At 45.6% G+C, this 27,009-nt stretch overlaps 1 protein-coding gene across 1 annotated transcript; it reads left to right on the top strand.

Annotated features, from left to right (window-relative positions):
- Positions 1-202: 202 nt before the first annotated feature.
- LOC134625662 (integrin alpha-3-like) lies at positions 203-26,692 on the top strand. The gene is made up of 28 exons (XM_063470920.1): positions 203-289; positions 1,583-1,752; positions 3,694-3,821; positions 4,720-4,805; positions 4,880-5,016; positions 5,091-5,197; positions 5,315-5,407; positions 6,170-6,229; positions 6,321-6,474; positions 6,642-6,835; positions 6,913-7,001; positions 7,178-7,311; positions 7,451-7,528; positions 7,603-7,670; positions 15,512-15,648; positions 16,412-16,555; positions 16,627-16,724; positions 19,398-19,566; positions 20,492-20,578; positions 20,683-20,762; positions 20,839-20,916; positions 22,371-22,473; positions 22,545-22,721; positions 22,863-22,985; positions 23,782-23,892; positions 24,386-24,484; positions 24,590-24,715; positions 25,982-26,692. Exons 2-28 carry the CDS (start codon positions 1,595-1,597, stop codon positions 26,168-26,170), a joined length of 3,207 nt encoding a protein of 1,068 aa, XP_063326990.1. The 5' UTR covers positions 203-289; positions 1,583-1,594; the 3' UTR covers positions 26,171-26,692.
- Positions 26,693-27,009: the final 317 nt, after the last annotated feature.

The raw sequence follows: 27,009 nt of genomic DNA, 5'->3' as shown, positions 1-27,009 counted from the left end.
ATGAGAACATGGGTCTTCACAAAGATAGAAAGACAAACATAGTGTGTGTCGGTGTGTGTGTGTGTGGGTGGGAGGGTGGGGGTGTGGTTAACAGAGAGAGAGACATGATTTCATTTCAGGGCGAGTGAGCATGGCTGAAGAATGAGAATGAGGGAGTGAGTGAGGGAGGCATCTGAGCGTGTGCAGATCAGTCGGTGAGCAGACGGAGGAGAAGTCAGACGGAGCAGAGCGGGAATCAAACTGACAACCTGCAAAGGACAAACCAACGAGCCAACAGGAAGAGCAACAGGTCTGAATTTCTTCCTCTACCCTTATTTCTTTACATTTGATCTGACAGGGACAGACTTCAGACCAGATTTCTCTTATTCAGCAGCAAATTTAATATCTCAGTAAATTCATTCCAGGGTTAGACGGGTATCCTCACACTGTAATGAAGTGCCACAGAGTCAAAATACTCCATATCTAAAGCTAATGTACTGTAGGTCTGCTGGGTAAAGATGCTGTGAGAGTAAAGTGTCTGTGTGGAATAGAAGAGAGCATAAAAACACTTCATATTTAATGCGCTGTTACATGTAATTAATGTTTCATTAGTGCCAGAACGAACAGCCTGAAGTGAAAGCAAAAATACAGTCAGTACAGGTATACTGTTTGCAGTTCACAGAAATGACAGTTTCTCAGTATTTACTGAAAGACATAAACCCAACAGAAAACACAGAGAGAAGAGTAAAGAGCTGCAAGGAAGTAGAAAAGGATAAGGAACACAACGATAGCACGGAGGAGAAAACATCGTAGCTGCTGAGGTGCTACTGAAGTTCTGGTTATCGTGAACTGAAGTTTTGGGTGAAGTGACTTTCGTAGATTCTCTGTGGCATTCAGGGTGACCAGAAAACCGTTTCCTTTAGTTTTGCTGCTGTGGACACCTGCTAACCTCTGCTGGAAAAAGAAATCAGCATCTCCATAAAGCTTGTGAGCAGGTGGAATGCTGAAGTGCTCCTCATTGTCCATACCAACTTCAAATCAAACACAGCAGAGCGACCACCACCAACTCCAGCTTGGATGAGCTGCACTCTTTCTGAACATAACCCAGAAAAAGCTGAGCAGCATCAATCCTGCTTCCAGAGATTCAAACTTCAAATAAAAGACTCCAATAATCTTTGACTTTTGATTTTCATGAGCTATAAATCATGCTACCTTTGTGAATTACATTTCCAAATAAAACCCCATTCAGCTTTTTTGAGATTATACAAAAACATCCTGAAACGCAGCAGGATAAGTTCACGGTGGAGTGTGAGGGTATAAAGAGGCTCATCAATAACACAGTGTCGTCTGCATGAAGGAGATGGATGGCTATCCAGACCCACAGTCAGCATTTTAACGCTCTGAGAGATTCACTCAGGCCTCATTTGATGACATGACAAAGGTACGGCTCAGCAGAATCACATTTCATACGTCTTCCACTGAGCATCAGTTACCATGACGATGTAGCCAGGTAGAATAAAACCCATGTGACATTAAAGGTAACTTACTGACACATTCATCTCACTTCTGACTTTTTCTGCTGTTTTTGCTGTCATCGCCTCAGGTGTGTGTCTCCATGGCAACAGGTGTGTGCATTTTGCTGGTTGTGTGTATCAGCGTGTGTGCAGCGTTTAACCTCGACACATCATTTCCACTGCTGAAGATGGGCGAACGAGGAAGTCTGTTTGGATTTTCTGTTGCTCTGCACCAAGACCTGAAGACAGAGAGTTACCTGTGAGTACACATCTGTGTGTGTGTGTGTGTGTGTGTGTGTGTGTGTGTGTGTGTGTGTGTGTGTGTGTGTGTGTGTGTGTGTGTGCTAGCTGTACTTCTGCTCTTAGGTGTGTCCGGGTAAATGATCTGACTTCAGACTGAACCTTAGGTCAGTAGATCTTTACTGTCCTCAAAGTGACCATTAACACCAGTGTTATAACAGAGTGGGGTTGTGTGGGTCCTTTTCTATAGATGAAGAACTGCTGGATTATTTTGATGTAGCAGAGTTCAAAGCGACATTGTTTCCACTTTTCATCAGTTAGAACCAAATCTATCACAGCTAATCAAAGCAGCAGTAAAACAGGAAGTGAGGTCATATCACAGAAACACTTTCATGTGTGCATAATAAACGTGGCATTTGGAGTTGTGAGGACGTCTAAAATATTGGATCATTTGGTGGTCATCGTGGGTAACATTTCTGTCCGCTCTCTGGCTTCATGGAGTGGTCTGTCTGGCTTCAGGTGACTGTTGTCCACCGAATTCTGGCCGACTTCTCCACTTCCTTCACTGGACCCATCAAACACACACCATACTCTGTGTGTGTGCGTCAGACACACACAGAGTCAGGTGAATGCCCCGCAGCGTTAATAATGTGTCTGAAAACTCCTGAAGTCTGCACAAACAGCAGATAAAGGACGAGGCGGTATTAAGAAAGGTGGAACTTCAGGAGGTTTTCAGGGGCTCCGTAATGTCGGGGAGCAGAGGAGTGACAGCGCCCACGTCTGTCAGCGCGCCGTTTATCGTCAGAGTGAGTCCGAGCAGATGCCGGCAGGTCACATGGTGCAGCCTCACACTGCACACACACATTTTTAGCTTAAACTTTCAAAATAAAAGCAGCTGAAGTCTCTGCACGCAGCTTCTGTCTGCAGAGCATCGTGTGAGAGTAAACTGAGGTCAGATGGGGGTCTAACAGGAAGTGTAGGTCACACTAAAGCTGCACATTTCCTGTCTCTGTTTGAAAGGCGGTCACACACAGGTCACCCAGCTGTCTGTCTCTAGTCACCATGACAACTGTCTCTTTATACTCTGTAATTGGATTAGCTGTTAGTGACACGCACACACACACACGCACACACACACACACACACACACACACACACACACACACACACACTCTAATGTAGCTTCCATGGAGTGTTCAGGGGTTGGGAGGTCAATGTCTTCTCTGATTGGAAGTCCCCCCCCCCTCCCCCCAGGTGTGTCCCTGTGTGATTGTCACACTCATGATCAATAATTCAAAATCACAACAACAGTCACCTGAAAGCACTTTATATTGTAAGGTAGACCCTACAATAATAAATACAGAGAAAAACCCAACAATCATATGACCCCCTATGAGCAAGCACTTTGGCGACAGTGGGAAGGAAAAACTCCCTTTTAACAGGAAGAAACCTCCGGCAGAACCAGGCTCAGGGAGGGGCGGGGCCATCTGCCATGGTCTTATGGGTTCTTGAGGACACTAGATGGATAGTCAGGTGATTCTGGGAGACACGTTAAGCAGGTAGTGATGTTTCTGGCCTAAGGACAGGCAGACTTAAAATGTGTGTGTTTGATAGGGTTTGACCTGTGAAACAGGTGGGTCCCCACAGCAGTAGTTAAACAGGTACAGATGCACAGTCAGGTCAGGCTGCTGTGAATGAGCTCTCAGCTGGGAGGACACGTTTGTTTCAGTAAAACTTTACTGTGAGACTAAATGTAGACGGCACTGACACAAACAGAGTCCCCCGACCTGTCTCTGGAAGGCTGGGCCGGTTTTCTCATCCTCAGATAATTCACGTCACGTGACTGAAGCTCCTTAGAAGAAGGCAACCCGTGTCCTCTGTGTGTGTCCTTCAGACGTTTCCTCATTTATTCCACCCAGAATCTCAAACGTTAACTGTGCCGTCTGTGTCATCCTGACAGGCTATTAGTCGGAGCCCCCAGAGAGAAGGCGGAGCCAAATGTTCCAGCCAATCACACAGGAGGAGTGTACACCTGTCCAATCAGTGCCAACCAGTCAGACTGCAGAAGGATGAAGCTCATAGATCCAAGTGAGTCACACGTGTCCTTAACCTTATTGGCTGGTTTATTTACTTTTTCTTGTATCGGCCAATCACAGACCAGGTACTCAGCCTGACAGTCAGCACTCAGGAGGAAGCGACCCGTTTCCTGAGCTTGTTTGGCTGCACTAATGGGTGATGCTATCAGTGTCCTGGTGCATTATGGGAACTCCATCCCTCAGTGAGCAGTGACAGCTGCTGTCTGCGTTATCGACTGCTGTCAAACACAACAACAACAACAACACACCCACCCACATGCACACCCACACACGCACACATACACACACACACACACAGACACACACCCACATGCACGCACACACACACAAGCACACACACACACGCACACACACACACACACACGCACACACACACACACACATACACACACAAGCACACACACACACGCACACACACACGCACACACGCACACACACACACACACACACACACACACACACACACACACACACACACACAAGCACACACACACACGCACACACACACACACACACATGCACACACGCACACACGCACACACACACACCCACATGCACACACACACACACATGCAATGTTTATATGGAGAGAAACTGTCATGAATCAGCGACTCGCTGATCTGAGCTGATTCTCGCGGCTGAAGTTAGCTGGCGGGTGTGTGACACCTGTGTGACAGGTCCAGGTGAGCTGTGCTATTATACTGCTGCAGCTCACGTGTGCAGGATACGACCCGCTCTGTCAGCTGCTGGACAACATACATGCAGAACAGGACGTGTGGGGTTAGAGTCAGTGGAATAAATCACTCAAAAGTTTATTTATTTTTTTTACTTTTACTCTGTCAGTGGGCGGAGCCTACAGTCTGTGACTCACCTGTGATGATGTGTTTCAGCCCAGATCCATGCTGATGAACTGGTCGAGGACATGTGGTTGGGCGTCTCCGTAGCCAGTCAGGGCCGGCCTGGGGGGCGTGTCCTGGTGAGTTTGTGCTCCGATTGGCTGATTATTTTCCTATTGGTCTGAAGTTAAAGAGCGGCGTGTTTGCTCTGCAGGCATGCGGTCACCGCTTCACAAAACTCTATGGAGCGTTCAATTTAAGGCAAATGATTGGCCGCTGTTACCTCCGTGGAAACGACCTGCAGTACGACGAGAACGACTCAAATTGGCAGGACCCCGAACAGTCCTGCAGGTAGGTCACATGACTGCACACTACAGGTGACGAGTGATGCTCCGCCTCCTCACCTGCTGCCTGTCTGTATTCAGTCATCTGGGTGATTTCACTGGTGAGGTCATGTGCGGGATGGGGATGTCAGCGGCCATCACTCAAAGCGAAGTCATTGTTGGCTCGCCTGGAAGCTTCGAATGGCAAGGTGATTCTATTCTATTCTATTCTATTCTGATGTTTTTCTTCCTTTTCACCCAAATTCAGAGCGAGCATCTCAGCTCTGCAAGCATTTAATGTAGTTCATGGTGCGTGTGTGTTGTAGGAAACGTCCACGTCTCCTGGATGAACCCTGACGATGAGTTTGACACCAAGAAGAGCTCCTTCTCCAACCAGAAGCACAGGAACATCTACATCGGTGTGCCATCTCTTTAAATAGCTCAGATCTGAGCTTGGTCACATGTGTCCTCCTCAGGGCAGGACAGTATTTAAATCAGCTCCACGAATGTGCCTAAATAAGGTTTGCAATGAGCACATGCGGTTTGAGACAATCATTTAATGAGGGTGGAGCAGAGCGACGGTGTCCTGTAGACACGTTAATGTTCCTCAACACAGAGCAGAGCAGAAGCTCTCATCAGGCTTAGCTGTCTGTGAGCAGTGTTTCAGGTTTTTATTCACACGCTGATGCAGAAAAGAGTCCATAGTGAAAACTCTCTGTTTGTGTGTCTTCATTCAGAAACGCACGCCTCAAACCGGCTTTCATATCGTTAATACGACTGAAATCAAAAAGTGTAATTCTGGTTTCTGCAGGAAGTGTTTGTCGCCACAGGTGGCTGTGAGTCCGGCTCTTTCCTTTGACTTAAATAAATACCTGCAGCCTCACAAGCTAAGTGCAGAGTTACGTTCATGGACGAGCAGCCGGTACTTTGACGTGCGGATCAGTCAGGATCTGAATCGTGCTTTGTGTTACTGTTTTACATGGCAGACTTATTTTAATGAAGCAGATCTCCTCTGGATCAGTCCTCCATCGGTCTCGCATGTATCCATCTGTCTGTGTGTCACAGATTTCAGCTGCTTTTATTGTGAAGTTTCAATAAATGTTCAGACATGTATGCTTTTAATGTGAATCTTTCCTACATTTAAAGAATTGAAGCTGAATGTAAAACGTGTATTTGTGCAGGATATTCTGTTGCTCAGGCTCCTCGCCTTCTGTCTGAGGATGATGAAACCATCGTAACAGGTGAAGACTTTCAAAAAGCAGCCAATCAGGAAGCAGCTGGTTGACCTATAGATTTACTGATAGATGTGTTGATTGGTGTGTTGTTGAACAGGAGCTCCTCGGGACCGTATGGAAGACGCTCATGGCTCGGTGCTGCTGGCTGTCAAGCGCTCTGATAAACTGATGATTCGCCAGAAGCTGCACGGTCAACAGATGGGCTCGTATTTTGGGAACGCCTTGGCAATTGCAGACCTCAATAATGACGGGTGAGGAATGGTTTCTGGGTCACATGACCCACAATGAGGCAACACGGTCAGTACCTTTAGTAAAATTTTCTCATGACAACGACTCAGTGGGAACAACAGAGCACCATAATCTAAACCTGAGGAACATGTTTCAGGAACACACACTGAGCTGCTTTTCTGTCCCACAGGTGGAACGACCTGCTGGTGGGCGCTCCTTTTTATTTCCACCGTCAGGCAGAGGTGGGCGGGGCAGTTTATGTCTACGTGAACGTAGGAGGGAGGTTCAATTCTGAGCCCAGCCTAGTGCTGAAGGGGCCGGCAGGGTCGGCATTCGGCATGGCTGTGGCCGCTGCAGGAGACCTCAACCAGGATGGCTTCCAGGGTGAGGGCTCAACGTGATGCTGGTGTTTTCGTGATCAGTAATCAGTAGTCATGGTGACGGGTCTTTGGTTGTTCCAGACTTTGCAGTCGGAGCTCCTTTTCATGAAGCAGGAAGTGTGATGATCTGGACAGGAAGCAGTGAGGGCATCTCTACAGAGCCGAGCCAGGTCTCACAAAAACACGGTCCTTTCTATGTTTGACCCACATTCCCAGGACAACTTTCAAACCAGCTCTGAACCATCAGAGTGCAGACATGTCCTCACGGGCCGGACAAGTTTTGACAGTGATGGTTTTTAAATTGGTGTGCAGACACACCTGTGACCCCGCCTCCTCCTCTGTACAGGTGATCCGAGGCAGCACGGTCTCCCCTGTGTTCGGGACTTTTGGCTACTCCCTTTCTGCAGGCGGGGATGTTGATGGGAACTATTACCCGGACCTGCTGGTTGGGTCTCTTGATGATGCTGTTGTTCTGTTCAGGTACCAATTTCTGTGCTAACTAGTGCTCATCTAAAGTACATTTTGAAGTCCTCGAAGTACTGAAAATTAGCACTTACTGCTAGCATTAAGAGCTTAGGAATAACTACATTTATTAATGGACTGATGTGTTGATCCTCAGGAGTCGACCGGTCATCCATTTAAATAAAACACTCAAAGTTTCTCCGACCATCGTGGACCCGAACAGCTGTGACTTCTGGTGAGATTCAAAGCTACCATCAGCTAACATGCTCACAGACACATGATAACATGCTAACAGCCTGACTCTCTCAGTATACAGGTGGAAGTGTGTTTCTTCTACATGTTCAACAGGGGAGAGAAGAGCGACAGAGACAACATCAGTGAGTCAAAGACTTTCAATTACTTTTTTCAAAAAATGTACCCACACATTAAATCTGATCAGTCTCAGATCAATCAATCAATCAATCAATCTTTATTTATAAAGCACTTTTCATACAAAACAAACTGTAGCACAAAGTGCTTTACATGGTTAAAAGCAGCCCACCCCACCCTCCCACTCATCCCCCGCACTCTCATTAACAGAAACGGTCATGGATACACACACACACCCCCCCCCCCCCCACACACACACACACACACACATATACACACACACACACTTAAAGAGTAAAATTGGGCTGGGTACGCATTAGCCAAGTGAGGAAACACTATCACAGGGAGCCGTCTGCACCGGGAGCCGGTCACAGACCGCAGCCTCCAGGCTGGGCACACAGCAGGAGGGCGGCAAAGAAGCCCCCCAGCCAGGCTGAGAGGATCCACAGAGCCCCAGCAGCCACGGTCGATCACAGCCCCGGTGCAGAGAGCCCCCTCCGAGGAAACACTGGAGATATAACCTAATAAGAATATAAACAGGATAAAAAGATAAAATAAATAAGAGTGGGATACAATATAAATATAAGTATAAACAGAGTAAGAAGATAAAAAATGAATAAGAATACAATCAATAGATATTAGGTAAAACTAAATTAATAATATAAATAGAATAACAGGATAGAATAAATAAGCATAAAATAAATAAGCGTTAGGTGAAAGCTAAATTAAAAAGGTGGGTCTTGAGCCTGTTCTTAAAAACATGAACGTTCTCTGCGGCCCTGAGCTCCTCCGGCAGGCTGTTCCACAGTCGAGGACCATACCACTGAAAAGCTGCCTCTCCGTGAGTATGTGTCCTGACTTTAGGGACAATCAAAAGGCCAGTACCAGAGGACCTCAGGGTCCGTGAGGGTTCATATGGTAAAAGCAGATCTGAAAGATAAGAAGGCCCAAGACCATTAAGACATTTAAAAACCAATAAAAGAACTTTAAAATCGATCCTGAAACACACGGGGAGCCAATGCAGCGATTGTAAAACCGGTGTAATGTGGGCCCGCCCTCTGGTCTTCGTCAGCACACGAGCTGCAGAGTTTTGCAAAAGTTGCAAAGGTGAAATATTCTTTTTGGGGAGACCAGAGAGCAGGGCATTACAATAATCAATGCGACTGGTAATAAAAGCATGCATCAGCATCTCCGTGTTGGCCCGAGAGAGAATAGGGCGGACTCTGGCTATATTTTTTAGATGATAAAATCCAATTTTGGTTACATGTTTAATATGTGGGATAAAACCAAGCTCAGAGTCAAGAATAACACCCAGGTTTTTCACTTGTAGTGAAGGACATAGTGAAAATGCCTGTAATTTAGACAGGAGTTTCTCTCTCTGAGCCTCAGGACCGAAGATTAAAACTTCAGTTTTGTCCTGGTTAAGCTGTAAAAAGTTTTCTGCCATCCAAGATTTTATATCTAGAATACAGTTAAAAAGGGCATCCATTGGTCTGGTGTCATCAGGAGACACGGAGATGTACAGCTGAGTGTCATCAGCGTAACTGTGGAAGTTCACTCCATGCCTCCTGATGACGCCGCCAAGAGGGAGCATATACAAATTAAAAAGTACAGGGCTTAAAACCGACCCTTGAGGCACACCACATGTCATTTTATGGATCTTAGAGGAGCATGTATCCATACACACCATAAAAGTTCTGTCTGAGAGATAGGAAGTGAACCAGTTGTGTACAGCACCAGAGAGGCCCACCATGTGTTTCAATCTGTTTAAAAGTATAGCGTGGTCTACTGTATCAAAGGCTGCGCTTAGATCCAGTAGCACCAGGACTGAGAGCTTCTGGGCGTCCCAGTTACATCTAAGATCATTTAAAACCTTTAGGAGAGCGGTCTCTGTGCTGTGGTTCACCCGAAATCCAGACTGAAATATCTCTAGGATCTGTCTATCATTCAGAAAATCATTAATCTGAGTAAAAACAAGTTTTTCTAAAATTTTACTTAAAAATGGTAAGTTGGATACAGGTCTGTAGTTATTAAAATCATTGCAATCCAAATTGCTCTTCTTCAGAAGGGGCCTCACCACCGCCGTTTTAAAGTCAGCAGGGAAGACACCCAACTGAAGAGAGCAATTCATCATGTATAAAAGCTCAGCTTCAAAAAATCCATAAAGTGTTTTAAAAAGTGGAGAGGGGATTGGATCTAAAAGACATGTGGTGGGTCTCACTGTGGAGAAAACTTTCTTAAGGTTCTCAGCATTAACCAGGACAAAGCTGTCCAGTGTCTCCTCAGGTACAATCGAGCCTTCAGATGTGTTTAAAATCATAACACGAGAAGATAAAATATCACATCTGATGGTGTTGATTTTTCCCCTGAAGTGGTCTGCAAACTGCTCACAGAGTGAGTCTGTGGGAGTCTTTGGGAGCTGTTAAAATCAGGGTTAAATAAGTGATCTATGGTGGAGAAGAGGACCTTGGGATTATTTTTGTTATTACTGATTATTTTGGCGAAGTATGAATTTCTTGAATTCCTTAGTGTATTATTGTAAATTTTAAGTTGCTTGCAAAGTATTTGATGGTTGATTTCATTTTTATTTTTCCTCCATCTCCTTTCTGCTGCCCTGCAATTTCTTTTGAGTTTTTTGACTTCTTCGTTTCTCCAGGGTGATACATGTTTTACGTTAATCTTTTTGGTGGTGAGTGGAGCAACGGAGTCAAGGCTTTTCTTCAGTTTGAGGTTAAAATGACTAAAAATAAAATCACAGGGTGCAGGTAGAATCACAGGGGGGCATTCGTCTAAAACCCTGGTAAAATTTGCAGCCACTTCAGAGGTTAGATAGCGCCTCCTCACAGTTCGCACCGAGGTCTCCCGCTGAATAAAACCGGTGATGTTAAAAAACACACAGTAGTGGTCAGAGACAGCCAAGTCAACAACAGAGGACACACTGGTGGACAGCCCATGGGTGATGACCAGGTCCAGAGTGTGTCCTCTGTTGTGAGTCGGCTGCGTGACGTGCTGGGTAAAATCCATACAATGAAGAATGTTTAAGAATTCTTTTGATGTAGGGTCAGAAGGATTATCTATGTGCAGATTAAAATCACCGGTTAGAATTATCATGTTATCTTTTGAATGTATGTTTGTTAAAAATTCTGAGAATTCCTTGATAAAAGCAGCACTGTCTTTAGGTGGTCTATAAACTGTGACAGATAAAACTGGAGGGCTGCTAAAAACAATAGCGTGGAATTCGAAAGTGGTAAAATGATCAAATAAAATTTGTTTGGTGGTGAGTGTGTTGTTGGTTAAAGATGCAGTCCCACCACCTCTCTTACCACTTCTAAAGGAAAAAGAGAAATTAAAATTTGGTGGGGAGGCCTCAGTGAGAACAACTGGTGCATCCGAACCCAGCCATGTTTCAGTTAAAAATAAACAATCAAGTTTATTATCTAAAATTAAATCATTAATAATAAAAGACTTATTCAACAGAGAGCGGACATTTAAAAGTGCCATACTGATTGAGACTGGTGGATTTTTGACAGTAGAGTTCAATGAAGTCTGAGATTTTTGAAGAGGCCGGAGGTTATTAATGTTTTTGGAGTTACTGGATTTATGATAATTCTGTTGCTCTCTGTTTGTGATTATTACGGGTATTGTGTTGACTGTGGGAGAGAGAGGTCCGAGTCCAGAGTTTTGTGTATTACTGTTAAAAGTGGAACAAATATAGGAGCTGGGACCAGGGGGACATCAGTCAGTGGCGGACAGATCAGCAGGTAGTGTCGGTTTGGGGTAATGACAGGGCCGTGTGCGGGAGTGCTGTACGCCAAATACCAAATTGGCGGACAGCAAACGGCGTCCCCAGGCGTTGAGGTGGAGTCCGTCTGCCCCAAAAAGATTTCTCCTCTCCCAGAAGGCATCAAAATTGTTAATAAAACCCACGCCGTGGGAGACACAGGCGGAGGAAAGCCAGGTGTTAAGGCTGAGCAGCCGGCTGAAACGGCCTATCCCTCTGCCGCAGGTGGGGGTGGGCCCGGAGATAAAAGCACTCACCTGCAACTGACCAAGGAGGCTGAAGAGTTGGAGGAAGTCCAGCTTCAGCAGCTCAGATTGCTGTTTGGGAATGTCATTGGTGCCGATGTGGATGATGAGCCGGTTGGCCTGTGGGTGGGACGCCAGGATGTTGGGAATTCTGTCCACGATGTCGACAACGGTGGCTCCCGGGAACGACAGCGTTCCTGACGATGGAATCTCCGAGGACCAGCGTGGAGAGAGGAGATGCCACCGGGGACTGCTGGCCATCTGAGACGCCTGCGCCACGGCACCGGGGGTGTTCAAATGGAGATGCACCAGCCGGACCGCGTGAGTGACTCCCAGGTAGCTGCGCCGTGGGTCCTCTTCTCCGAGGAGCCGGGGTGAAGAACAGTTCTCCGCGGCGAGTTTGCGCCACAGCGCCGGGCTGCCCGCCACGGCTCCGGGGACGTAGTGGTGGAGATGGTGCAGACTTCAGCGACACAGCGGGATGGCGAGGGCTGGCGGCCAGAGGAGGAAAGTCCACAGGATCCAGGATACTGAATTTATTCTCCAGCACTACCGCACCGGAGGGGTGAGGGTGCGAGAGACGGATCCTCCTGGCCCCTCTGCAGCCACCGCGCGTCCCAACCATGGTCCATGGCGCTGGTTGGAGTGGAGTGGAGCTGACCAGAGCCTTGGGTCTGGCCCCTAGTTGAAACCAGCAGTTCTCGTCCGTGGCAGAAACACCAGCGACACAAGTTTGGAGCCTGGGTTGACTGTTGGCGGGATCTTGGGACACAACAGCTGAGTGGTGCACTGTGTCGGCTAGCTCAGCGCTAGTAGCGGTGGTTTGAGCTTTGCCAAGGAGGATCGTGTCAAGATCGCGTTCAGCCCCCTGGATTTGGTATAGCGTGGATATCTTTTGCTCCAGCTGGATCACTTTTTGGCTCAGGTTGACGCAGCTTTCACAACTGGATGTTGAGGTAAGTGGTGCCATTCCGAAATCTCGTAGCGGTGACAGCGTCAACAACGAAAAACTGCCACTTTAGCTTACGTTTAGCTAGTTGTGGCAGTTGCTAGTGATTAGCTAGTTTTTCTGCAGCTTTGTAATGTAAACTGCTAACCAGTGTCAAAAATATCGATATCAGGAAAAACACCCTTTTTTCCACTTTTTTCCACTTACTCGGTTCGGCGCAACTCGCAACGGTCACAAACAAAATCACAGCGTCAGCTTCACGTCACGATCACAGGAAGTGGCTAGCAGCTACAGCCACGCCCCTAATAACGCGAATTTTAAACCTCAAAATAATTAAATAGCTGAATTTTACAAACCCCCTCCCCCTGTACAGGTGTTATGAAGGGGAAAATGAGCTATAGCGAGCAAAACTGTTTGTATCAGGCTGTAAACATGTTTATTTCCAAGCTGGAGCCTCTGCTGGACAGTAGAGGAACTGCAGGGGTTCATTTTTCACTTTTGGAGGTCGGTGGTTGTTTGTGCGGTGCCTGGATGAGAACATTCAAAGGAATCTAACAGAGCTGCTCACAGTAAATTTAAAACTTAAGTTTTTACATTTTTAATTTAATCTCACCAATAATCCCGTAGGACTCTCACTGTGCATCTCGCATCACTCTCAGCACCGGGCAGTGGAGTGAGATGGTGGAGTGTCAGTGACTCTCAGCCCACCAATGTGTAACCATGGAAACAGTCCGTAGTGGTTTCTGACCTGTAGACACACACCTGGGTCAGGTGACCTGAGGTAACACCTCAGGAGAGTCTAAGCGAGCACAGCAATCGACCACACTGCCGCTAACGAGAGGTTACAGGCAGGAGTCGCTAATGACATCAGCTTCCTCTGTGTGTGTGTGTGTGTGTGTGTGTGTGTGTGTGTGTGTGTGTGTGTGTGTGTGTGTGATTGACAGGACACTGCTGTCAATTAGCTCCAGTTTTTAATCAACACACACACACACACACACTCTGAGTGTGTGTTTCCTTATTGTGTCTCATTAACTTGACCAATCAGAGCTGAGGCCACACTGTTGCTATAACACGCCTGCGCGCGCGCGCACACACACACACACACACACATGCACAGATGACATCATGCCATGTCCTTGTGTGTCCTCTTGTCCCCTGAGTGTTTCTCTGAATGATAAATCACATTACAAAAACTGATATTATTACATCTGAGACTCTCGCTCTCTCAGTGTGTGTGTCTGTGTTTGTGTGTGTGTGTGTGTGTCTGTGTTTGTGTGTGTGTGTGTGTCTGTGTTTGTGTGTGTGTGTGTGTGTGTGTGTGTGTGTGTGTGTGTGTGTGTGTGTCTTCTGTCTCACAGAGAAGCTGATAACTGTTAATATGTCGACTACACACAGGAAGAGAAGACCAGAGTCCATTCAAGTATTGGCTAATTTAGCATTGGTCTACAAATATAAATATATTGATAAACTATTGATAAACCCCAGCATAAAAAGACTAATTCATCAGTCATCGCAGATCACATCAACTGAAACTGAAAATCATTTCAAATTAATAAAAAGATGTTTTTTTCCTGCAAGTTGATCTCCTCTAAAGACGTCCTGTTCCATTACAGAAGCTTCATGAGGCTTCAGCCAACTGTCAGTAATACATCTGATACCTTTTCTGCTACAATTAAACCCCAACTCAAACCCCAAACTGTAGTATTGACAGAAAAATGCGTGTGATGACAGTAATCCAGAGTGATATCTGTCAATGCCGAGTGAGAAGCGTCCACCTTTATTTACTCTGGAGGAGGCTGTAGAAGTTTGTGAACAGAGTCTGATACGAGTCAGTGAGTCAGAGACGCTCACTTCTGACTGATGATGGACACATGTTTAAAACCCCAACATTAGTCAGAAGGGAGCTGTCCCTCCCAGCCACTGTACTAAAATAATAATAATACATCAATTATACGTTTATGAGAATGCATCAGTTTCTTGGATGATGTAATAACACTATTTTTGTCTGTATGTATGTTTATGAATACAGTATTCTTTTATTCTATTAAATAACTTAAAAAATGACTGAGTGAAGCTTTAAATATCCATCTTCTACAGTATATCAGCTAACGCTGCTGGAGTTATTTTCATTTGAATGAAATGAAACTGATATGTCCCACCAAAGCTGATGTTGTAAAAGTAACTTCTGATGCGCTACCTGGGCAGTGTATTCATTTAAATTTAGTTCAGCGCATGTTTTTCAATCTAAGCTATTGACTGTGGCTGTAAACTCCCACGATCTGATGCTACCTCACATGTTTGTTCTTAATATTTTGACAGAGAAACTAAAGTATCAGAAATGAAATTTTGTGCATTGAAATCCAGTCTAAAATGTAGATTATCTTTATTTATGAATTTTAATGTGGAGTTCCTCAAGGCTCAATTCTTGGTCCTACTAGATTTCATAAAAACCTTCCCGGAGTTTTAACTTTAAAGAAAATAAAACAGTCTTATATTTTAGAGTTTTATCTAAAATGCACAGAATGCTAAACAGATGGAGTGCTTTGCTACTCTGAGCACATCACACAACTTACCTCATTCATCCATTCACACAAGCACTTTTTTCTATCCACCATTCACACACACATCCACGCTACGTCGGAGGGCATGGGGTTGGCATGTAATCGAACCACCAAACCTCTGATTAGAAGGTGACCTGCTCTCCCACCTGAGCTACAGCCACGCCCACAGAACAAAGTCTTAAACTTCAGTTTACTGACTGTATTGGAGTTTGTCACATGTCAGGGTTAGGGGTCAACAAATAAATCGCATCACAACCTGTGATTATCTTACTCCTGTGTGTTTTATATTTGAACCATTATCTTTGTGTCACAGCCATCCTCTTCACACTGACAGCTGACATCACTAGTGTCAAGCCCCGCCTCAATTTTCGTGACAACGGGCAGAGTGTGTACTCTGATTACCTGTCGATGCCACGGGAGCAGTGCAGGACGCTGAGAGTGGGACTGCAGGTGAGACAAACACAGGCATAGCACCCCCTACAGGATGCTGAAATCTGATGCGCACGTCCACTGAAACAGACGATTTAGTGTCGATGTGAGCAGTGAGTGTCGGAGCTCAGTCAACGTTTATTTAAAACAAGCTCACTCTGAGAATCGTCCCAAACCAGCGCACCACATAACCAGAGCAATGACCGAACGTGGTCCTCCATTTCTGCATGAAAGATCTTAAATGATATTTTTTCCTTTAATTAGAGTCAGATGAAGGATGTTCTGCTGTGTGAGATATGACTAACTGATTCTAATGATCAAAGTCATCGTGACTTTCTGCTGCCGTGTTATTCATTCGGCTGCTGACAGACTCCACATCCTGCTTCTCCACCACAGCTCATCAGGAAAACCACAGCGAGCATCTGAGGTGGTGTGTAGGCAGGTTAAATCTCTGCAGGTCGAAGCAAAAGTCACGTTCGTTCATGTCTTCTGTTTGTGTTTCTGATCGCGTTCGCTCGGCTCTCGTCCTGTTTTCTCTCTGTTATGTTGTTTCAGTCTGTCAGCGAGCCTGCTGGTTCTCATACTTTCAGTCCACTGACTCTGACTCATGTTTACTTCACATTCCTGCTGATCACCACCTGCTTTCAGCCTGATTTCCTCAGCTCCGAGTGGCCAGTTCACATCAGTCCGCCTGGACAGATCCTGCAAAGAAGCTCCTGCAGTCCACGTCATGTTGGCACTGAGCTGATGCTCTGTTTCTGTTCTGTATTCTTATGTTCTGAAGAGTATGATCAGAGACAAAGTGGAGCCTCTGGTGTTTTCCTTGAACGCCTCCTTGTATGAGAAGTTTCCCAAGAAAAAAAAGAACGTGCAGGACCTGAAACGCCTCCCGGTGCTGAGTGAGACCCCCCAACCCATCAGAACCCAGGTCAGAACCCATCAGAACCTTCTTATAGAAAAGCCGCTGCTGGTCTGACCGATGCTGTCCTTGTCCCTCAGATCCACATCCAGAAGGCCTGTGGTTCTGATAACCGCTGCCACAGCAACCTGCAGATGACGGCTCGGTTCACCGATGAGAGCCAGCAAGCTTTCCCCGAGTGAGTGAACAGAACACACACACTGCTCAGAGTCCAACAAAAGATGGTTGGACAGAAACATTCAGCAGGAAGCATCAGGTCATGTGATCAGAAGCCAATTTAAAGATATGATGAAGCAGAGAAGAAGCTCTGTACTTCACTGGGGTTCAAAGTCTTTGTTATTATTTATCATTATTTATATCTCATTTATATTTGTTTACTGAGAAATCCACTGTACTTGAAAAAGAAAATAAAGCAACTACACGTACAGGTCTGAGACTGTAGTACCATTGTTACAGATGTACACTCCATGATTCAGCAGCTTCAGACCCTCCTTTAGCAGCAATAAGATGTAGTGATTGATTTGACCAAGCAGCATGTAATTAATTTGTATGAATGTGTTGTCGTTGATGGTGGAGCCAATGAGAATCCATAAGGAATAGAATGGATAAGTGATATCAATCATGAAATCGAAATCGCTAAATTCTTATCAGTTCCCATCCCTGGGCGCACCATGTGAACATCAGGCTGAGCATCGAGTGTTGTCACAAGTCAACACTCGATGCTCAGTGGAAACATTTCTGTGGAGCGAATTACTGGAGGCCCGCTGTTTCCTCCTCATCAGAGTCAGCATTAAACAACCTCACTCACCCCTCGTCACCACTGACGATGTCAGTAATGTCAGTAACGGTCATCAGTGCATCCCAACACAAACCCAGGCCAGTCCATCCCAATAATTAAGGGACATTCTGTAACTTCTGTCGGTGCTGTGCTATTGGAAACTGAATTTCCCGGAGGAACCCACCCGAGGGATTAATAAAGTTTCATCTAATCTAATGTGCCAGGCAGGTGGGTTTTGCCCCTATATTTAATTTCCAGCAGCACTATGGGATATTTAGGAATGTCCCCATGCTCTGTTTCCCCCAGTGCTCCGGGCAAACCAGGGTTTGGTGGACCAGAGTCTGTGAACTGGACATGTGTGTGCTTAATAAACTGGCAAATTACAGCAGGATAGGCGCAGGTGACTTATATGATGAAAGAGAGGGTCCACGGCAATGATAATTTGGGTTCCTTTTATTTCAAAACATCTTCAGAAGTGAATTCGTGTGAGTATATGTATGTGTGGTTCTGTAAAATAACAGAAATTACAATTAGCAAACAATTAAAGTAAATCAAACTGGTCTAAATAATACAGAAAGGGTTGAACAGAAAAATCTAATTCAAAAATGACTAAACACCACCCCCTGGTGGACACAAATGGGCTGCTGCACAGGGATCGACTTCATCTTTACTTTGGGCAGCTCAGTCCACAAGGGTGGCGCCATTTTGGTCAAATCAACACGAGTAACTACAGTATCTCGTGGCGACACAAACCACTGGCAAACTCTATACAAGCATCATACAACATACATGGGAGAGTACAGGATGAGTTACAACCATAGAACAAATACAAGGCACTTACTTATCGTCCACGCACACGCACGACACATGTTCAGTGCAACAAACCAGCTCCACCAGCGCTACCACGGTGAACCAGCGCTAAAACAAAACCAGGAGGGGAGGAATGTACCATCTTAGCAGTAGCTAGAGGGGGTGCGTGGAACAGTCTATATACACAAATCACAGGGGTTTTATACAGTCTGTGTGCAGCCCAAGTCCACCGACCTGCTGGTAAGGTGACCCACTGGCACCTTACCGGCACACTGAATGTCTCTACCAGACTGGGGGAGGGTGTTGGAACACTTTTTCCACCTCCATCAGTGGGTACTCCTGGTGCATGTGTCCCGGTTACCTGCACCACCAGCATTGCTGTCCCGATATTTGTGGAACTCCCAGTGAGCAAGGTGTAGCCTCCGCTGTCGCCGAGACCTGTGGTGACTGCGAAGAAGAGAGAGGTTAGTTGAAGAGCATTGTTGCTGTCCTTAAGCGGACAGTCGAAACGGGGAAGTGCCACGGGGCCTTCTTCTTGGGGCTGCTGCTAGCTGGTTCTCAGCCAGTGTCACAGCGCTGCCACGGTTTTCCAACACTTCAGTCTGGCACTGCCACCATCTCTGCCAGTGCCCCCTCTGCTGGATGGGTCAGGGGACTGACATTGTCCTGCTGGGCAGTTGGGGGCCACTGTAACATGTGTTAGTGTTAATTCACCCAACAATACAAGGACACAGCTGTTCATTGTTTCACAGTGTTTTAATTACAAGTTGCCTTTTCAGGCTGACGTTCCTTTTAGCACATTTGATCCCAGTGCAGCTGTCTGCTCTCAGCTCCTTCCTTCTCCATGTCCTGGCGTGCTACTGAAATAGGGCAGAGCTGGCCAACCTCGTCCGGCACCGCCCCCTTAACCCAATGCACCGCCCCTTCCCTGTGGCCAAGCCACAGACCACATTTCACTACAACGACTTACTTGATGATTGACTTTGATATCCCACTTACTTCCCTGAAGGTGTTCTGCCAGAAGGCCTGAAGGCCAGTGTCTCCTACTAACTGTTAGGTACTCAATAAAAACTGAGATATAATGAAAAACTAAAACAAAATTCAAATATTTCACTTTTAACAAAAACTGTACAAACATTAAGAATAAACAATAACAGACAAAAGAGCAGAAGACTGGCTTAGAGTCTGTGAGTCTATCAGGTGATTATTAACTAAGACAGCTGCTGCAGTTTGGCCAATGTTTGTGTTCTTGTGTGTTTTCAGGCTTGAGGGTACTCAGGTGTTGTACTTCAACTCCACCATCAAGAGGCTGTTTCTGGAGGTTAACGTCAGCAATACACCATCAACAGGTCGACCAGCAGAGGACGCTCACAACACCATTCTGAGCATCAGCATCCCACCATCACTTATCTACTCTGGAGTAGAAACAAAGGTAGAGCAGAGCTCAGACCATCTAAAGTGGAACACCACGGTGACTTTATTAGAGCACGCTGTAGGTATTACAGGTACTGCACTGCAGTGGTTTGTATCATATCTATCTAATAGACTCCAGTTTGTACATGTAAATGGAGAGTCCTCTTCACACACTAAGGTTAATTATGGTGTTTCACAGGGTTCAGTGCTAGGACCAGTTCTGTTTACATTATACATGCTTCCCTTAGGCAGCATCATTAGAAGACATAGCATACATTTACACTGCTATGCTGATGACACCCAGCTCTATCTATCCATGAAGCCAGGTAACACACACCAATTAGTTAAACTGCAGGAATGTCTTAAAGACATAAAGACCTGGATGGCCGCTAACTTTCTGCTTCTTAATTCAGATCAAACTGAGGTTATTGTACTCGGCCCTGAAAATCTTAGAAATATGGTATCTAACCAGATTCTTACTCTGGATGGCATTACCTTGGCCTCCAGTAACACTGTGAGGAACCTTGGAGTCATTTTTGACCAGGACATGTCCTTCAACGCACATATTAAACAAATATGTAAGACTGCTTTCTTCCATTTGTGCAACATCTCTAAAGTTAGAAATATCCTGTCTCAGATTGACGCTGAAAAACTAGTTCATGCATTTATTACTTCCAGGCTGGACGACTGTAATTCATTATTATCAGGATGTCCTAAAAACTCCCTGAAAAGCCTTCAGTTAATCCAAAATGCTGCAGCAAGAGTCCTGACAGGGACTAGAAAGAGAGAGCAGATTTCTCCTGTATTGGCTTCCCTTCATCGGCTTCCTGTTAAATCCAGAATTCAAAATCCTGCTCCTCACATACAAGGTCTTAAATAATCAGGCCCCATCTTACCTTAATGACCTTGTAGTACCATATCACCCCTTTTTCTTTGTGTTTCAGGGTGACGCCTCGGCAGTGGTGGAGTGCTCTGTGGAGGGGACCTCTCTTCAGTGTGAGCTCGGGAACCCTTTCAGAAGCAACAACAAGGTAGGGAATACTACTGCTGACCCAGGGCACTAGCATTGCTGCTGTCTGTACTGCAGTAACCCTGCTGAGCTCTTTCTGATGTATTGTCTCTTCCTGTGTTTCAGGTTCAGGTTCTGATCAAATTTCAGCCATCTGAGATCAGTTTGGACACACGAGAGATCCAGTCTGTGCTGCAGCTGTCCACGTACGGCCTTCACCACATGCTGCTCTCTCTCTGTGTTTGTTGGAGGTTACTGAGTGGGATTTCTGTGTGTCTTCAGGCTCAGTGAGCAGCGGGATCTGTCCCCGATCTCCGTCTCCATGGTGGTGGAGTATTTGCTGCAGACATCACTCAGTTTGTAAGTACAGATGCACATCAGGTGGCCCGTCTGAGCTTTAAGCTCACAGCCAGGGCAGACGAAACGTCTGAGTGACGACTCTTTGTTATGAAATGAATCCAGACTGACGAGGACAGTAACCCTGCCCCAGTGTGAGTCGACACACGGAACAAACCGAAGCACAGCGAAAATGTTGACCTCAGCTCACAGCGTCAAAATTAATAAAAAAGATGATGAACATCAGCACATAGATAACAGACAGTATCAATAAACGCATGTCTTACATCCATGTAAATGCTGGTAGACTGGCTCTACTCAAAGTGCTTTATATAACTCGCATCATTCATACAAACACTTGAGTGTGTTCTAGCTCACATTCACACACATTCATACTCAGATGGAGCATCTTCAGAGCAACTTGATGATGATGATGATGATGATGATGATGAAGCCTTTATTTGTCACTTGCAGTTCGCTGCAGTGAAATTGGACTCCTTGTTACTGTACATACATTACACAAACATCACATCGGGGAGAGGTCAGAACAGGTAGCTTTGAAGAAAAACAATGATATGTACAACACAATAGGGAGTGGAGGAGAACAACAGAGAACTCAGACTGAGCTCCTGGTAGGGGATCAGTATGAGAACAGGAAACAAAAACTCTAATGAATCTAATAATAATGTATACTTTATTGATCCCCGTGGGGAAATTACTCTCTCTGCATTTGACCCAGTCACTCAGTGAAGCAGTGGGCACTGGGCAGGCGCACCGGGGAGCAGTGTGTAGGGATGGTACCTTGCTCAGGGGTATCTGAGGGTAGCCGTTCGGTAGATTCAAACTACCGACCTTCCGATCATGGGGCGACCACGCTACCTAGTGAGCTATCCCTATGCCTTCACACTGTAACACCATGAAAAGACATGACAAGCAATAGGGCTGGGTAAATGGGGTAAGAGTGACCCGGTGTAGACAGCAGCATCTGGTCCTGCAGCATCTCTGCCCTGGTCCAGTTGTGTCTGTGTGTGTGTGTGTGTGTGTGTGTGTGTGTGTGTGTGTGTGTGTGTGTGTGTGTGTGTGTGTGTGTGTGTGTGTTCAGCTGAGAGAGTGTCCTTTCACCCAGTTAAGTGAAAGTAAACAGTCCTCTAGCCGACGCAGGTGGCCTTGAAGGGCAGCGAGTCATTAACTTGGAGTTAGTATCTCGCCCAAGGTAGTGAGGGATCAAACCACTAACCTTCCAGTTAGTAGGTGACCTATTTTGTGAGCTACAGACGCCCCGTACTTATATGCTTAATGGGGGACAAGGAAGTGAGGCAGGTATGAAGAGGATGAAGAGTGCAACACACTGCACTCGGGAGTGTTGGACAGGTGAAAAGAAGGGCCACAGTGGTCCACAGAAACACCATCACAGAGCCATACTTCTGAGTATTTTAAATGTAGAAGGCATGGTAACCTTTCATCTGGTACCCCGACAGAATTTCGACGTCAGGCCCCACCTCCTTCAGTGGTCATGTGATCGGTGAGGTGGCGATGAAGAAGACAGAGGACATCGGCAGCCTGCTGCTCTTGACCTTCCAGGTTAGTCTGAAAACATTTACAGTTCTGTGTGACCCTCACCAGGTCAGGTGTGAACGGGTATTCTCCATCAGGTGCATGTCCAGGGAAAGCCGCTGGGCCACCTGGGCACCCTGGAGGTGGAGTTTGATTGGCCGATGGAAGCCACCAATGGGAAGTGGCTGCTGTACCTCACAGAGATCCAAATAAACGGTACCTCAGAGCCTCGCTGCTCTCCACCCGGCAACATCATTAACCCTCTCAACCTCACGGTAACCATAGCAACATCAGCCTCATACACTCATTTCAAAATAAAAGTCGTTCTTCCAGAATAAAGGCCTATTAAATCTGAACTGTTTACTGAAGGTTTTAAACTTGTCTCTGAAAGTTAGCCTGTTTTCCTGTTGGTTCAGCTGTCAAAAGAGGAGAAGAAGAAGATGAAGAGGAATCTGGATGAAGTAAACGAGGAAGAGGAGCAGACTGACAGAACTCCAACGGTCCTCCGTCTTCAGAGAAAGAAGAAGCGCTACAGTCTGGTACAGACACAAGCATGGGGACACTGAACTGGAGATTGTTATTCATGCATTCATTTCATCACGATTGGACTACTGTAATTCACTGTTTACTTGTCTAAACAAAAACTCCCTGGAGCGCCTGCAGATTGTCCAAAATGCTGCAGCAACGCTTCTGACAAAAACATCTAAGTACTCTCATGTAACACCGTTGCTGATACAGCTGCACTGGCTCCCCGTTGAATTCAGAGTCCATTTTAAGATATTAGTTCTGACATTTAAAGCTCTTCAAGGACAAGCACCAGCCTACATCATTGAACTTTTACAGCCCTATGTCCCTAGTAGGTCCCTGAGGTCATGTGATCAGGGCCTACTTGTTATTCAGCATACAAGGCTGAAAACCAAGGGTGATGGAGCTTTTGCCACTGTGGCCGCCAGACTGTGGAACTCTCTTCCTCAGAACTTAAGATCTGCGGACTCAGTGATCACTTTTAAAAAACAGCTAAAAACATCTTTTTAGAATTGCATTTTGTTAACTTTTGTCTGTTTTTGTTTTATACCTTGTGAAGCACTTTGTGATCTTTTATCTAGAAATGTGCTATATAAATAAAATTTTACTTACTTACACACTGTTTCTACAAGCTTGTTGACGATCTTGGAGGACAGGACAGTTTTAAATGTGGGGACATTTAGGAGAGAGGAGAATTTGAGGAACATTTTGACATGGTTTAGAAAACTGAGGGCTTCTGAAGAACATGAGGACAGTTTTATGAGGACACACAGTTGTGTTTCAAAGTAACGACAGTAAACCGTGTTGCAGGACTGTGTCCGTGGAGCGAGGTGCGTGAAGTTCGTCTGTCCTCTCGTCAGCATGAACAACTCGGCGACTTTGACCATCAAAGCCCGACTGTGGAACTCCACCATGATCGAGGTACAAAGGGCAGCCCCAGTCTTATACCCTCATTTAATGCCCACTTTCATTCTTCTGGTTCACTTCCTGCCAGTTTAAAATGCAAACATGCAAACATTTGGCAGCTAAAGAAGCAAACGGAGACCAGAAGAGTTCAAAACTAGAGCTTAAAGAGACTAAACCATCCACATCACAACTACAGAGATAGTGATTTTTATTCTATTTGTTACATTTTATTTAGATTGATAGTTTCTATTTTTGGTTTCTTTTGCTCTATATTTTTTAAACTAGGTTTTTTTTTTGTCTGTGTGTAAAAGTGTTGTCGAACTTAACCCTCGTTATCATTTAAATACTGCATGAAAACTCTTAAGACCTCTGAAATGCAAAGAATGACGTCCTGTGAGCTCAGAAAGCATTTCTGTCCCCAAACCTGCAGACACCTGTGCTCAGATATCAGGACTTTTTGTTTTTTCCATCCTCTCATGGCCAGTTATCGCTTCTTGTTGTGTTTCAGGACTACAGCGATGCGAGCAGCGTGTTGGTTCAAGGCCAGGCGTCTCTGAAGCTGCAGACCAACAAACCCACCGTCAACATCGAGTCTCACAGCTCACAGGTAACAGATTGCAGCTAGCGCCCCCTAAGGACCATTGCACCCTCCTTCACAGTTCGCTGTATGTGGCTGCAGTTTCCTGCTGAATCTCTGAGGTATTCTCTGCAGATTGAGGTCTACATCTATCCAGATCTGGGGCTCCAGGTGGACTCTGGCGCCCCCCTGTGGATCATCATGTTGTCTGCCCTGGCAGGTGTCCTGCTGCTGGCTCTCATCTGTCTGCTGCTCTGGAAGGTAACCCGGGTGTTAACATACAGAAACAGCAGCAGATAACGTCATAGTCCAGGGAAACCTTTTACAAGTGGATATTATCCAACGTCTCCACAGTACTCATGTATTGTTATAATAACAGCTTAATTTCAGCTGTCTGGTGTTTTGTGTGTAAACTGAAAGATGATTTTGATCAGAGGAAGTCTTTAAATTGTTCATTTGGCATAGAAACTGGGAGAAAAAGTCTTAAATGATTCCAGTGAAATCATTGTTCCTGAGCTGGAAATACAAACCATCTCTGAAAATTCAAGAGTGTCCGCTTCTGAAAGATGGCTCCAGTCCATGTTCCAGTTTTAGGTTCCAGAGCAGCGTCACCTCATCACTACTCATCACCATTCATCATTCATCTGTATCGTGAGCTTTATCTTTGTAAAGTGTTGTGTGTCGCCCCCTGCTGTTCAGTGTGGGTTCTTCAGGAGAGCCAGCACCAGGGAGCTATACCAGGCAAAGACCCAGAAGGCCCAGATGAAGAGCCAGCCATCTGAGAACGACAGGCTGACCGAGGAGCTCTGAGGCTGGGGCACCCCAGCCAGAGAGCCCGGCTGTAAGGACCAGAGGTGGAAGGGTTACCAACTGATTACTGAGACTATGAAAAGTGCTGAGTCGATCAAAGTTAAAAAGTTTGTACTTGCTTAAAATAGTTAGCACTGATCCTTTGAGGTTCTTTGAAATTTTGTCTTAAATTTGATCAATTCTAGGTTTTTACTAATAACGACATCCCCACAAATTCATCTGCCATAATAAAACCTGTTTCATCCAGAACCTCAGGAACCATTTGATTTTCAGTAACCTCCTGTTTCCATCTGCTCTACCTTTTCTGATTGATCAGCTCACCAAAAAATGTGATGGCTTGTGTTTGTTGGCTTTTCTCTGCAGATTTGATGGAGCTTTTATTCTGAAAGGAGCCACAAAGGACACATTAACGGGAAAACAGCAGAAAAAAATTAAGCGGGCTCACCCTTTAATGTGTCTGTGGCCACACCTGCTAGATTTTTGCAGCCAATCAAATCAAATTTCACACACACAAATCCCGACAGACTCCTTAAACCAAAAAATATTCAGTTTGCTGTCAACGCAAGGAATTATGGGAAATCACCCCAAAATAGCACCAGTATGAATCTGCCTTTCAGCAGATCACTGGTTTCCCAGCAAACTCACCTGTGTCACCTGTTCACTGCCTCTGTGTCTCTGTGGACATACAAGGTCTCTGATCCTTCCTTTTCTCTGCAGTGTGGGTTCTTTGTGCGTCAGGGGGTGTGGCGGGCGGTGGCGCTCCATCAGGGGAGGATTATGGGTAAAGACGACCTGCAACAGCAGCACATGGATGCTGACGGATTCCTGATCCAGGACCAGGTCTCCTCATGTCGAAACAGGAAGTCCCCAAAACACTGGGTCACTTCTTGGACTGAGACTCATTGAGAGACTCTCAGCGTCCGAGAAAATAAACCAGACCGGACCGGATCAAACTGGACTAGACCAAAACAAACCAGTTCTAACTGGACCAACACACTGCCAGTGTGAGTCTGCTGTCATGTGAAAACCTCGTAATGTGTTTACGTTCATATTGTAGACGGAGATGTGAGGTTTCCAGCTGACAGCAAGCACAGAAGATTGATTATAGATTGGTTATTGATCTGTGTGTATATGTGTACATTTCTTAGCTATGGATTGATTGGAAACAGATTTGGTGTTTTCCTTTAAAGGGCTGGAATCAAAATGAGGGGACTGCTCCTTTAATATGGCAGCAGTCATGTCTTTGTGCTGCCTGCAAGGGCTTCTCGTAAACTCTCCTTTCAGAAAGCTGTCAGTAAAACCATCCCGGTTGCCTTTAGGTGCGGTTGGCTCTTCTGTGAAACTGTTTGGTGTCTCGTGTACTTTTACAGGCTGTTTTTGTATATTTGTGATATTTCTGACTGCACTTGAAAGTGTGTGTAAAATGTGGGTGCATTAACTGCATATCAGTGTCTTTGTCAATGATATTAAACTATTTTTTTGTATTATTCACTGGCTCTGCTTTTTACCTGCAGTGATGTCTTCAGGGTCTATTTTAGCTAAAGTGCCTGGCATCTTTGGTCATTTCAGGATCAACAGGAGCAACTGAAAGATAAAACGCATCATCATTTATTGTCTCTCAGCCAGCAGACCCGTTTGAAATATTTGAAAATCTCACTAAGGCTAGCTGTTTGGGAGTCAGGAGGAAGACCTGGTTTCAAAAAGGTACTATGACCTAATCCGGTTGTTAAGTCCAACATCACAGG

The sequence above is a fragment of the Pelmatolapia mariae genome, linkage group LG4 (genome assembly GCF_036321145.2).
Source record: "Pelmatolapia mariae isolate MD_Pm_ZW linkage group LG4, Pm_UMD_F_2, whole genome shotgun sequence".
Lineage (NCBI taxonomy): Eukaryota > Metazoa > Chordata > Actinopteri > Cichliformes > Cichlidae > Pelmatolapia > Pelmatolapia mariae.
Note: the sequence above shows the minus strand (reverse complement) of the source record. Positions and strands in the feature narration are given on the sequence as shown.

Excerpts from the sequence above, each read along its gene's own strand:
- LOC134625662 (XM_063470920.1), top strand. The coding sequence starts at position 1,595 with ATGGCAACAGGTGTGTGCATTTTGCTGGTTGTGTGTATCAGCGTGTGT. Across the intron at positions 6,475-6,641 it reads GCAGACCTCAATAATGACGG|GTGGAACGACCTGCTGGTGG; the intron begins GTGAGGAATGGT and ends TCTGTCCCACAG. Across the intron at positions 7,312-7,450 it reads GATGCTGTTGTTCTGTTCAG|GAGTCGACCGGTCATCCATT; the intron begins GTACCAATTTCT and ends GTTGATCCTCAG.